The 13,837-nt window shown below is 44.5% G+C and overlaps 1 protein-coding gene across 2 annotated transcripts in view; it reads left to right on the plus strand.

The window, feature by feature from the left end:
- NMD3 (NMD3 ribosome export adaptor) overlaps window positions 1-13,837 on the plus strand; it is a 44,387-nt gene that overhangs the window by 11,077 nt on the left and 19,473 nt on the right. For both annotated transcript variants that reach the window (XM_044291057.1, XM_044291056.1), the window contains exons 7-9: window positions 1,087-1,177; window positions 2,781-2,859; window positions 13,271-13,367. In XM_044291057.1, the coding sequence (XP_044146992.1) occupies window positions 1,087-1,177; window positions 2,781-2,859; window positions 13,271-13,367 (267 nt within the window). The remainder of the gene's footprint in view (window positions 1-1,086; window positions 1,178-2,780; window positions 2,860-13,270; window positions 13,368-13,837) is intronic.

Raw genomic sequence — 13,837 nt, forward strand, 5'->3', positions numbered from 1 at the left:
TTCCTTCTTCTCCATGTATCGCATAATATAAAATAAAGACAGAATAAAAAAAAGTTTATGAAAGAATAGTAATGACAACTGCCACCATACCCGCAGCTTCTAGCCTAGCCCCCAGTGACCATAGCGCATACATCCCATATATTAAAGCGACTTTTATGAAAAGGGGACAAAATAGAAAAAATAATTTAGTTGTACGTTGTGCTATTGCTGAAAAATAAAATTTAAAAAGTGAAGATTCCACCCCCTTTTTTTGTTTACATTGTTATGAAAATAAAAGCAAACAAAAAATAAAAATGACATAAAGCACCACATCTCACTGAAGGCACAAAGTATTTACATAACCAAACGCACCACGTTGCGTTGGGTGAATAGAGGGTCATCACTGGAGTGCTGCCTGTATCTTACTGGATTCTCTAAGGACTGCTGAACCTGGGTCTTAGCAAGGCTTACACTATGTAGCAGTCTTTATTCTGTGCTGATGGTTTCCATATTATCTCTGTGAAATAACAGTGCTGGAGCATCATCTCTAGAACTATGTGTTGTGCTGTTCCTCATTTAATCCTTCTTAAAAATGATAAATAAATTGACCACTGGGTGTTAACGCTTGGAGGTGTGACTCTAAACACTGTGACACGGCCTGTTCAGTAATTCCACTATCGGATTGCAACAGGAGAAATGCTAATGCCCAGTTATTAGTTCATTCATTAGTTTCCAGGAAGAATAAGAGAGGAGTTATGCACCGTTATGAGAAAAGTTACTCCAGTGTTATCTCATAAGGTATTGACAATGACAGCCATGTTAAAAGTGATAACAGGTTCTCATTAAATATTTCTGTGACTTTTTACATTAGTACCATTTTTTTTTCCTGCTGAATGTTCCAGATAAAGTTTCATCATTTTGATTTATTCCATTTTAAACTGGAAAGTCAGATGTGAAATCAAAGAGTTGTATGGAGTAAAATCGGGATGAGGGCCTACGTAGTTACTAATCCCGTTACCCATTTCTCCTTGAGCAGGGTAGAATGGGGAATAATTCTGTAAATCTTATTTTATTATAGTTTTATATAATAATGATGTCCTTTTGCAGGTTCTTCATAAGAAGACATTCTACTACTTGGAGCAAATTATTCTAAAACACAGACTTCACCAAAACACTCTTCGTGTAAAAGAAATCCACGGTAAGGAATACTTTTGTACTCTTTGTAACCGGTGACTTATCTCTGTATAGGTCATCAACATCTGATTGGTGGCGATAAAACATCTGTTTGAGAAGGCAGCAGCGCTCACAGACTTCTCCAACTTTTCCTAGCTCAGCCCCATTCACTTGGAGGTCCCGGATTTTGTACTCCCACGATCAGATACTGATGACCTATCCAGGGGATAGATCATCAATTACAAAGAGTTGGATAACCCCTTTAAAACCATGCTATGAAAGTATTTAATGTAGTTTTGCCTGTTGAGTTGGAATAGATATTCCTAGTGTTCTGACAAAGTTTTTGCTAGTCGCCAATCGGCATGTTTTAGAGCAGGAAAAGCTGAGCAGATTGTTATATAGCTTTGTTGGAGAGATTTGTTAAAACATGCAGTTCATTCATTTGAAACCTCGGCTCTTTATTTGCTGAGGAGTCACGTATGTGGTCCTGTCCGTGATTTACAGCCTTGCCTGTATGCGTAGTCGTGCAGAGTTAGCTATAGGTTACTGAGTGCAGGACCATTACTCGTATAGAGGTAAATAAATGGTATTGTGGTGTAAACCACAACCTTGTAGACTCAGGCTGGATTTCTATACCGTACAGCGAGCGGCGTGGGGGGCTGCCTGGGTCTTTTTGATCTGGCTCTGCAGGTGATCGCTGGCTGTCTTTGAAGTGGAAAGCAAAGCAGAAAACAACAAGACCTCTGTGCCTGATGAAGGGGACTATTCGCCCTTGAAACACGTAGCTTGGATAAAATATATTTATTCTTACCTTATCTGGATTCTACTTTTTGTGGAGAGCGCCACAGAGGTCTTGATGTTTTCTTCTTTGCTTTCTACTGAGTAGGACGTCACACATGATTCCTAAGCACAAAAAGAACAGAGGCTTAAATGAATAAATAACACGTTTTAGGGCTCATGCACAGGACTGTAATTATTTTGCCGTCCACAAAACGGATTCACAAAAAATACATTGTGCGTTCCGTATTTTACGGATCGGCTGGCCCCTAATAGAACAGTCCTATCCTTGTCTGTTATACAGACAATAATATGACATGTTCTATTTTTTGCGGAACGGGCATGCGGACATACGGAATGCACACAAAGTGACTTTGTTGTTTTTTTTTTGTTTTTTTGGTGGACCATTGAAATGAATGGTTTCGCATACGGTCTGCAAATAAAAATGGAACGGACACAGAAAGAAAATACGTTTGTGTGCATGAGCCCTTACTGAATCTTTTCCCATAAAACTATCCATCAATCTGCTCAGCTCCTCCTGCTCTTTAACCTGCTGCTGCAGATTGCATTTCATGGCAACAGGTTCCCTTTAAGTGAAATTCCTATTCTGGTTTTCCACTGTCTCAGTTGCGATGTTTGCTAACAACCTATTTCTGCTAGTGTTTAGCCTCTGTGGCTGCAGCTGGTGGGTCACATTGTCACTTACACTGTTCATGCCATTATTGGTTCTTTCCCTACCATAAGGGGAAGCACGTGAGATTTGTGCCGGTCTGTGGAATTCTCCCGATACTGCATTGCTGCAGGCTTCTTTACATTGACTTCTGATACATTATTTATCCACTCTTTCATAGATGGACTGGACTTTTACTATGCTTCCAAGCAAAACGCACTGAAGATGGTTGAGTTTCTCCAGTGCACAGTGCCATGCAGGTATGTTTCATCCTGTATTAAAGCGTACCATTATGGAGCAGGTCTTTGCTCTATATATATATATATATATATATATATATATATAGTACAAAGAGAGCGCAGCAGCACTACTTATGGATGAAGTCGGGTGCAAGATCCTCTGGCCTTAGGCTGTTCGGTCAATAGTTGTAGATATCTCAAAGAAGAGGCAGCACTCCAGGATAAAATGAAACAGTGGCCCGCTTTATTTCCCCTGTGCAAAAATAAAGCGGGCCACTGTTTCATTTTATCCTGGAGTGCTGCCTCTTCTTTGAGATAGATAGATATATATATATATATATATATATATATATATATATATATATATATATATATATATATATATATATATATATATATATATATATATAATGAAGAAAATCCGCAGCACTCCTTGAAGTGTAGAAAAAATGTGTAGTTTTATTCACACATGTCAAATAAGACAACGTTTCGGTTCTCTCACAGAACCTTTTTCAAGTCAAGTATATATATATATATATATATATATATACACATACATACAGTCAGGTCCATAAATATTGGGACACCGACACAATTCTAACATTTCTGGCTCTATACACCACCACAATGGATTTGAAATAAAACTAACTAGTTGTGATTTAACTGCAGACTGTCAGCTTTAATTTGATTGTATTTACATCCAAATCAGGTGAACGGTGTAGGAATTACAACAGTTTGCATATGTGCCTCCCACTGGTTACGGGGCCAAAAGTAATGGGACATAATAATAATCATAAATCAAACTTTCACTTTTTAATACTTGGTTGCAAATCCTTTGCAGTCAATTACAGCCTGAAGTCTGGAACACATAGACATTACCAGACGCTGGGTTTCATCCCTGGTGATGCTCTGCCAGGCCTCTACTGCAACTGTCTTCAGTTCCTGCTTGTTCTTGGGGCATTTTCCCTTCAGTTTTGTCTTCAGCAAGTGAAATGCATGCTCAATCGGGTTCAGGTCAGGTGATTGACTTGGCCATTGCATAATATTCCACTTCTTTCCTTTAAAAAACTCTTTCGTTTCTTTTGCAGTATGCTTTGGATCATTGTCCATCTGCGCTGTGAAGCGCTGTCCAATGAGTTCTGAAACATTTTGCTGAATATGAGCAGATAATATTGCCCGAAACACTTCAGAATTCATCCTGCTGCTTTTGTCAGCAGTCACATCATCAATAAATACAAGAGAACCAGTTCCATTGGCAGCCATACATGCCCACGCCATAACACTACCACCACCATGCTTCACTGATGAGGTGGTATACTTAGGATTATGAGCAGTTCCTTTCCTTCTCCATACTCTTCTCTTCCCATCACTCTGGTACAAGTTGATCTTGGTCTCATCTGTCCATAGGATGTTGTTCCAGAACTGTGAAGGCTTTTTTCAATGTCATTTGGCAAACTCTAATCTGGCCTTCCTGTTTTTGAGGCTCACCAATGGTTTACATCTTGTGGTGAACCCTCTGTATTCACTCTGGTGAAGTCTTCTCTTGATTGTTGACTTTGACACACATACACCTACCTCCTGGAGAGTGTTCTTGATCTGGCCAACTGTTGTGAAGGGTGTTTTCTTCACCAGGGAAAGAATTCTTCGTTCATCCACCACAGTTGTTTTCCCTGGTCTTCCGAGTCTATTGGTGTTGCTGAGCTCAGCAACACCAAAAGATCGCTATCTCTCTGATGGTATTGTTTTATTTTTTTTTTTGTTTTTTTTTTCAGCCTAATGATGGCTTGCTTCACTGATAGTGACATCTTGATAGTTGACAGCAACAGATTCCAAATGCAAATAGCACACTTGAAATGAACTCTGGACCTTTTATCATGAGGGAATAACACACACCTGGCCATGGAACAGCTGAGAAGCCTGTTGTCCCATTACTTTTGGTCCCTTAACAAGTGGAAGGCACATATGCAAACTGTTGTAATTCCTACACCGTTCACCTGATTTGGATGTAAATACCCTCAAATTAAAGCTGACAGTCTGCAGTTAAAGCACATCTTGTTCATTTCAAATCTCTTGTGGCGTATAGAGCCAGAATTGTGTCAATGTCCTAATATTTATGGATATGACTGTATATATGTACAAGCCAAAGCTGCCATCTTCACCATAGGGAGCCGAAATACTGGCACCCCACACCAAAAATGGTGGCCTGAGCAGGACACTGTCTAGTGAAGTGCAGACCTCGGCAGGTACATGTCCTGCACTTTAATAGTTTTTCTTGTAAAACTAGAGGTACACTTTGAAAGCTTACCATACACATTAGTCTTTTGTGTACCCACCCAGAACAGAAGGTTCAGTCAACACAGTAATGTTTGTGGGAAGGTCCCGCCTTTTCCCCAACAGATGATGTCGGGGTAGACAAGTACAGGACGAAATGAATATTTTCGCCAGATGCTTATGTTCTCTGGGGGGATAAGCCAGTGGCTGTCTCTGTTCTAACCATAGAATACGCGTTCTGCTGAGCTGAACGTGCCGGGAGAACGATCATTCAGCTGACCTCTATTAAATGTTTATGGGCAGCTTAATGCTGGCTGCCATGCGGTGTAACATATAGATTGGTTTGAATATATATATATATATATATATATATATATAGTGTTAATATTCTCTTAAGAGGACTTCTTAAAACGAGTAGCAAAATACCCATTCTGATACTCTGTTATATTAGGATAGCATCTCTTGAAAAGCATTAATCCCTTTACCCACAGTGTTTAAACTTACAAGACTATAGTTTCCAACTGACTTTTTGACCCTTTTCTGGTAATACTTGCACCACATTTGCTAGTGAGTTTTTTTTAGAATGCAAAATAAGGGAAGCTATAGCAATGGTGCAGCATAGCAACTCCTAATTCAATAGAAATGTATTGGTCCTCATGGGTCTCAAGTGACCTTATTGACCACAGCAACCAGTTTTTCATTGCTGTTTAGAAGAGGAAATCTGTGAACTCATGACACTTTTCTATGAGCCAGAAAGCCACTTTATCTTTCAGACAGAGGAGAGAAGCCGAGACCTTGAGAGCAAAGCCACAGCAGAAAAGCCAGTGACAGATCTGTAGCAGAATCATCAGCCACCATATAACAGTTTATTTGTAGTAGAAACACTGCTCCAACACTTCAGATACCCTACTCATCAATGTATTGTGCAGCTTTCCAATTTACTTCACCCCCAAGTCTGCTTGAAAGAAGAAACTTCACTTCTTGAGCGTTTTTAAATCAGTTGCCAGAAAAAATAAATTTGACAATTTTTTACATGGTTGAAGGCTATAGGAAGCCGTTGACTACTTTCTGATTGTGCATTGCTCAGGAAAATATTTGTTTTCTGCTTCTAAATCAGTGGCAGGTTTCGCCAATGTGAACATAGCCTTAAAGAACTGTCAGGGTAGGAAGAATTTGTTTCAGAAAATCTGCTTTGGATTTTGGTGCAGATCAGTTCTGGAGTCTCATTCACTTTGCTGCTCCTGTAAACACAGCAGAGTTTTTGCACCCCCATGTGTGGCCGCACCCTTAGGCCCCTTTCACACGGGCGAGTTTTCCGCGCGGGTGCAATGCGTGAGGGGAACGCATTGCAACCCGCACTGAATCCGGGCCCATTCATTTCTATCGGGCTGTGCACATGAGCGGTGATTTTCACGCATCACTTGTGCGTTGCGTGAAAATGGCAGCAAGCTCTATTTTGTGCGTTTTTCACGCAATGCAGGCCCCATAGAAGTGAATGGGACTGCGTGAAAATCGCAAGCAAGTGCGGATGCGGTTCGATTTTCACGCACGGTTGCTAGGAGACGATCGGGATCGGGACCTGATCATTATTATTTTCTCTTATAAAATGGTTATAAGGGAAAATAGTATTCTGAATACAGAATGCATAGTACAATAGGGCTGGAGGGGTTAAAAAAATAAATAATTTTAACTCACCTTAATCCACTTGTTCGCGCAGCCGGCATCTCTTCTGTCTTCATCTGTGAGGAAAAGGACCTTTGATGACGTCACTACGCTCATCACATGGTCCAGCGTAGTGATGTCATCAAATATCCTTTTCCTCACAGATGAAGACAGAAGAGATGCCGGCTGCGCGAACAAGTGGCTTACGGCGAGTTAAATTTATATATTTTTTTTAACCCCTCCAGCCCTATTGTACTATGCATTGTGTATTCAGAATGCTATTATTTTCCATTACAACCATGTTATAAGGGAAAATAATACAATCTACACTAAACCTGAACTAAAACCTGAACTTCTGTGAAGAAGTTCGGGTCTGGGTACCACAGTCAGATTTTTCTCGTACATTCCATTGGGGGACACAGACCATGGGTATAGCCGCCCCTACCTTACTTCTTGGGCAAAGAGCTCGCCAGCTACGGTCATTAGGGGTCCCTCCGAGCATTTTCCCACAAATTTAACCCCCACATTGCACTCTGCATCGGGGGACTTTTTGCCTAAAGCAGCCGCTCCTGCCTTACACCTGGACAGGCGCTGGGTTATTAGCTAAGTCGGACCCCCCCTCTTCATTAGGCTCCTTAACCCCCGCTATGCCGCGTTCAGCACCGGGGGCAATTTTTATAGAGCGCGCAAGCTCTATTTCGTGCTTTAATGACGCGTCATGGGGGTGGAGCCTCAGCGCTCTGCTCTGCCGACTCCTCCTTCCTGCTGGAAGCTCTCGCAGCGTGCCTGCGCGTCCTATGAGGATTTTTCATATTGCTGCTGGCCGGGAGAAGCGATTAACCCTTGCACAGCTGGTAGGAAACTTTTTCTTTGTCTGTAAGACCCTCCCTGCCTTGGACGGCTCCTCTCTGCAGGATGCCGTGGACAGGCGCCTGGATTATCTGTCCAACTAGCTGACAGACATGTCCCTGCAGCCTGCCTTTGCCTCGGCTTGGGTTGCCAGAGCTCTCGGTGTGGTTACAGCACCACCAAGACCTGGCGGAATAAGATGCGTCCGCTGACGCACTGGCCTTGGTTCTTCAAATGTCCTAGGCTAAGATGGGTTCCCTGGTGGCCAGGTTAACCAAAAACACGGTCCTCCCTGTTTTTAGATGTTGCCTCTCTGAGGACGCAGTGGACAGGCACCTGGATTCTCTCTCCAGATCCATTTTCTCACGGGCGGGCACGTCCCTGCGACCTGCCTTTGTCTTGGCACAGGTTGCAGAGCCTTCTCGGTGTGAACGCTGATGCCTCCACCAGGACCTGGCAGAACAAAAGACATCTGCGGACATGTTGGATTTGATTTTCCAAATGTTCCAGGCTTCCAAGTTCCTTGCGAGGCCTCCAGGGACAATGGTTCCTCTGTGCCCGCATTCTAGCCCTCTCGATCATCAGCGCAGAAGGGTCTGGCAGAAAAGTGGGGCGCTGACACTGATTCTAAGCGTTCGCTTGCGAACCTTCCCCTTGAGGGTTCCTGCCCCCCTGGCGCCCGAGGGCACAGGCGGTCTGCCCTGCTGCTCCTAAGCAGGCTTCCGCAGGATAGGACGCCTCACCCCTCGTGGTGGGGGGGTCCGTCTGCTCTCCACTCTTCAAGTTTGGAGGGCCCATGTTCGGGACGCTTGGACTCTAGATATATTAACTTCCAGTTACTAGTTAGAGTTTGCGTCCAGACCGCCGGAACATTTTTCTCTTCACGCGTTCCGAGGGATCCGGACAGAGCCTTGGACCTCTTGATGGTCCCTTCTAGGCCAGGGTGTTATTACCCCAGTTTCTTCAGAGGAACAGGGCACAGGTTTCTACTCGATCCTGCTCGTATTCCCAAAATGGGAGGGGTCGGTGCGTCCGATCCTAGACTTGGAGCTGCTCAGCGGGTTTCTGCGAGTATGGAGGTTCCGAATGGGTCCCTCCGCTCCTTTGTTCCTACTCTTCTGCCAGGGTAGCTCCTTGCATCTGTGGTACATAAGGGACGCCTAGCTGCATGTCCCTATTGCGGAATCTCACCGATGATTCCTGCCCCTCACCATTGGTGGCCGTCACTACCAGCTTGTCGTCCTGCCTTTTGGGTTAGCGACCGCCCCTCGGGTCTTTACCAAGATCCTTACACCGTCCCTGGCGCTTCTGCGCATCGTTTTATTTTTCTTTGCTGCCCTACCTGGACGACATCCGGATCCTAGGGGTATTTTCCAGACTCCCCTTCCGGATCTAGGGGGCAGTGTCGCACCTGCTGCGCTCCCCGTATCTCAACAGCCGGGACTGCATGCAGATCCTGGGTCTAATGGTGGCCTCCTCCGAGGCCGTGCCATATGCCCAATTTCACACCTGTTCGCCGCAACAAGAGAAGACAGCTTTCATAGCTGTGTGGGTGAATGCCTTGCCTCTGATGTGTAAAGGTCGTGAGTTCGAATCCCAGGACAAACTTTTCCTTCCCTCGGAGACATGACCTCTCGGGGTTCGGATGCTCGCATCCGCCCGTCCCGGCAGGTTCAGACATCTCTTCCTTGGTGGCTGTCTCTTCCGAATCGGACGTCGGGGAGGTCTTTTCTCCCGGTCTCTTGGATGACCATTCTCATCGCCCTGGATTGGCCTCGTCGCGCATGATTCTCGGGTGTCGCTCGGATTCTGGCAGACGCCCCATGGCCTCTTCACGACAGGGAAGATCTCCTGTCTCAAGGACCGCTCTTCCACCGGAATTTACGGTCGCTTTGTTTAAGGGCGTGGCTGTTGAAACCTCAGTCCTGAAAAAGAGGGGGTTCTCGGATTCTGTAGTTAGAACCTGATCAGGACAAGGAAGCCGGCTTCCTCCAGGATTTACTACCGTACCTGGAAGGCCTTCCTGCTTTTTTGTGAGAACTCAGGGTTCCCTCCCCTTCGTTTTTTTCCATTCCGGTGATTCTTTCTTTACTTCAGTCTGGCCTGGAGCTGGGGATGTCCCGGAGTTCCCTGAAGGGCCAAGTTTCGGCCTTAGCAGTCGTCTTTCAAAGATCTCTCGCTCTCCTGGGTCCTGTGCAGACCTTCCTGCAGGGGATGGCACGTTCGGCTCATCCGTACGTCCCCCCTTTGCCTCCGTGGGATCTCAATTTGGTCCTCCGCGCTCTTCAGTCAGCTCCCTTTGAGCCTTTGAGGGAGGTCTCCCTGACTCATCTTACCTGGAAGGTGGTCTTCTTTGTGGCTATTAGGCGAGTTTTGGAGCTGGCCGCTCTTTCCTACCAGGAGCCTTTTCTGGGTTTTCATCACCTTAATGAGGATCTTGGTCTGCCCTCCTTTTCCCCTTCTCCGGCAATCTCCAAGGAGCACGCTTTACATCCCCTGGAGGCGGTCCGGGCCCTGAAGGTGTATCTGAAGGATACTGCCTCCTTTCGCCGTTCGGACTCCCTCTTTGTGATTCCAGAGGGGCCTTGTTAAGGGCCTGGCGGCCTCTAAGGTCTCTGTGACAAGATAGATCCGCTCCTCTATCGCTGCGGCTTATCACGCTTGTGGCAGGGTTCCCCCGTCGCGGATTACTGCTCTCTCCACTAGGGCGGTGGGAGCTTCCTGGGCACGGCGCAATCGTGATTCTGCGTCTCAGTTGTGTAAGGCGGCTACCTGGTCGTCCTTACAAATCTTTTCTAAGTTTTACCAGTTACATTCGCTGGCCTCAGCTGATGCTGTCTTGGGCCGCAAGGTTTTGCAGGCTGTGGTTCCTGTTTGACGGTTGGACGTTTTCTCCTGGCGGTGTTGATGTTTTTTCCCACCCCATGGACTGCTTTAGGGCGTCCCATGGTCTGTATCCCCCAATGGAATGTACGAGAAAAGGAGATTTTTTGTGAAACTCACCTGTAAAATCTTTTTCTCGTTGTTTCCATTGGGGGACACAGCTCCCGCCCATTCTGCTTGTTGCAGGAGGGGTTCTGTTCTGTTTGTGATTAGGCCTCTTGGCCTTGGTTTGGTGGTTCCCTTTATTGGATTCTTTCTCCTTCTCCTACTGCTTTTGCAACGCCTGAGTTTCTCCTGCTGGAGCCTGGGGGTATAGCCCAAGGAGGAGGAGCTCTTTCATTTGCATAGTGTCCCTCCTACTGATACCTCAAGCTATACCCATGGTCTGTGTCCCCAAAGGAAACAACGAGAAAAAGATTTTACAGGTGAGTTTCACAAAAAAATCTCCTTTTTATCACGTGCATGCAAAACACATTGCACCCGCGCAATAAAAACTGAACGGAACGTAATCGCAGTCAAAACTGACTGCAATTGGGTACCTACTTGTGCGGGTTTGCCGCAACACATCCGGACCTTATCCGGACACACTCGTGTGAAAGAGGCCTTAGGGCTGGACATGATATTTGTGAGTTGTAACCATCCATGAGGATGGGAGGCAGTTGTGTTGCTTATGATGACCTTGGTTCTCATTGTAAAGCCCAACTGTAGGTATAACCATAATGAATCCATGTATCATCAGGTCTTTTTTCTAAATCAGTCTGTTCCAACCAGATGTTTTAAAAAGGTATCAACATTTGTTTTGCTAAAAAAATGTCCCTGCCTATTGCTTATTGAGCGTAGGTAGGTCATATTATATGTGCGTTATAAATATAAAATTGTAGTGTAAAACTAAATATTTTTTTTATATATAAAAATTGATGCTTTTTGATCATGGTTTAGTGGTAAATTAAAGCACATGGTTAGAAATTAGGCCCCTTTTCTATATCTGTTACATATCTATCCTGCGTTCTGTATGGTGTATATTAAACATCAAAGCTCCATTATAAGGGGACCCACTGTAAATCAGCGCAATACTACTTACATCATGACACGTGGTGGAGCCCATATGTGGAGAATTAAGGTTTTACCTTTGCTCTGAACTGTCTGGTTCAGTCTTGTGTTAATATGGGGATTAGGCATCACTGCTGTGTTTACTTTTATTGAATTAAAAAAATCCATATATTCATACTCCATATGTTATGCCTCCGTGACGTACAAGTGTGTACTTTCTTAAACTTAAAAAAGAAAAGAAAACACATATATAGTATCCCTGCCATCGTCATGAACCAATAGCAAAAAAGGAAAAGCGGAAGAGCTTTTTATTCCATTTCTTCCCCCCCCCCCCCCCAAGACTTACTAATTTTTTTTTAATCAGTAAGTCTGATGTGCCCCATAAGAAAACCACATCTTGCCCTGCAAAAAACAAGTCTACATACAGTATATGGCTACATCAATGGTAAAAATGAAAAGGTGATGGAGTGTAGCACCTTAAAATAAATATATATTTTTTTTAAGGCCTTTATGCACACGGTTGTGGCCATATTGCGGCCCGTAAAAAGCAGATCCGCATATGTGGGCCGCGTTGTCCCAGCATCACAAATGCGGACCCATTCACTTGCTGCGGTGCGGAACAGAGGCACGGAAGCACTACAGAGTGCTTCCGTGGTGTTTCTGTCAGTGCCTCCGCACCGCAAAAAAATAGAACATGTTCTATTTTTTTTTGCAGTGCAGATGGATCACAGATCCATTCAAGTTGAATGGGTCTTGATCCGTCCTGGCTGCCGCAGGGACGTTGCCCGTCAATTGGGGACTGCAAATTGCACGGAACGGCCGCACAACAGTGCATGAGGCCTAATTGAGACCTGTCATTGGTGTCAGACGTATCTAGCATTGCCATAATCATGTAGACCCTTAGCATGAAAAAAACAGACAGAAGATGCAAAGTAAATGGCAGAATTTCTGTTTCTCTTTTGGTCCCCTGGAAAATCTGTCAGCCCCCCCCCCCCTCTTTCCCTAACAATGGGAACATAAACTGGCATCTGGTGATACCCTTAGCAAAATGGGTAGATGGAATTGAGATGGCCTCAGACTTTCTGTTGAGCTTGTCTCTTGCAGTGAGGAGAGAGCGCACGTGGTATGTGAGTGCTTCTCTCTCCTCGTTCTAGCCATCGGTTGGAGTCTCGGCACTTAGACCCCCACCAATCAAAATCTTTGATTTGTCACTATGACGTGCCAAATGTTTTTTAGAAGTCCAGTACGCTTTAAGGTAAGGTAGTAAAATATTCTCCAATGGTTACCCATCTGTCTTGAGCCCGCCTGAACATGACTTACAGAATTAAAAAACTGATGTCTGAAAGCCCCCCAAACAAAAGGCAACTCAAGATGGCTTCCGTAAAGGTCGGGAAAAACTCAGCATTTGGTGATGCCCATGTGTCCCAGGCCTCAGGTGACTGCACAGGTTTTGCATCCCAGTATTAGAAATATATCTTATTTATAATTGTTAGTTTACTATGTTTGAGCCTGTAAAAATGGAGGGACTTTGTAAAAATGGCTGTAAATCCTGACCAGATAATGCAGTGTTTGGCCTCCTTATTAGGCCTCAGTGTACCCTGCAGTCATATCTTGATGGCTTTGTTTCATATCCCTGTGGTGGTGTCCAGTGACCAAATAATGAAAATGTAGTTATGGCGGCCACATGAAAACTAAAAATGGTTGTCTTTGCTTGCAGGTCAAAAGCTTCCCAGCGGCTCATTTCTCATGATATCCATTCAAACTCCTACAATTACAAGAGCACCTTTTCTGTGGAAATTGTTCCAATATGCAAGGTTAGTGTGAAGAACTGCCATATCTTTTTCCATTACATCTTGCAGTGTGCTTTTCATCCAGCTGGCATGGTGATAGTAGGTCTTTTGTTAATTGATGCAAAGCATTTCTGATGGTCATAAGGAGTGCCCTATATGGCCCATTTATCAGCTAGAACATTGGATTGGTAAGAGAACTTGGGCCAGATAAAGTACTGCCATCACGTGCAAGAACCAAAGATGCATTCATTAAAGCGTCTTACCAATATAAAATCATTACCCATAGTGAGCGCATAACGTGCTAACACTCACAAAGGTGCCTGTACACTTAAGGCAAATGGTGGCCATGAAATGTTTAGGGGGATGTCCTGACTCTTCCCCCAACAGCAGAGTTTGGGGGAAGGAGTGTTTGGGCAGGTTGGGGATAACATACTGCTGAAGGTGTCCAGCACCGTTTTATCCCCCAACATATGTGAGAACACGTGTGAGCTTGG

The sequence above is a fragment of the Bufo gargarizans genome, chromosome 4 (genome assembly GCF_014858855.1).
Source record: "Bufo gargarizans isolate SCDJY-AF-19 chromosome 4, ASM1485885v1, whole genome shotgun sequence".
Lineage (NCBI taxonomy): Eukaryota > Metazoa > Chordata > Amphibia > Anura > Bufonidae > Bufo > Bufo gargarizans.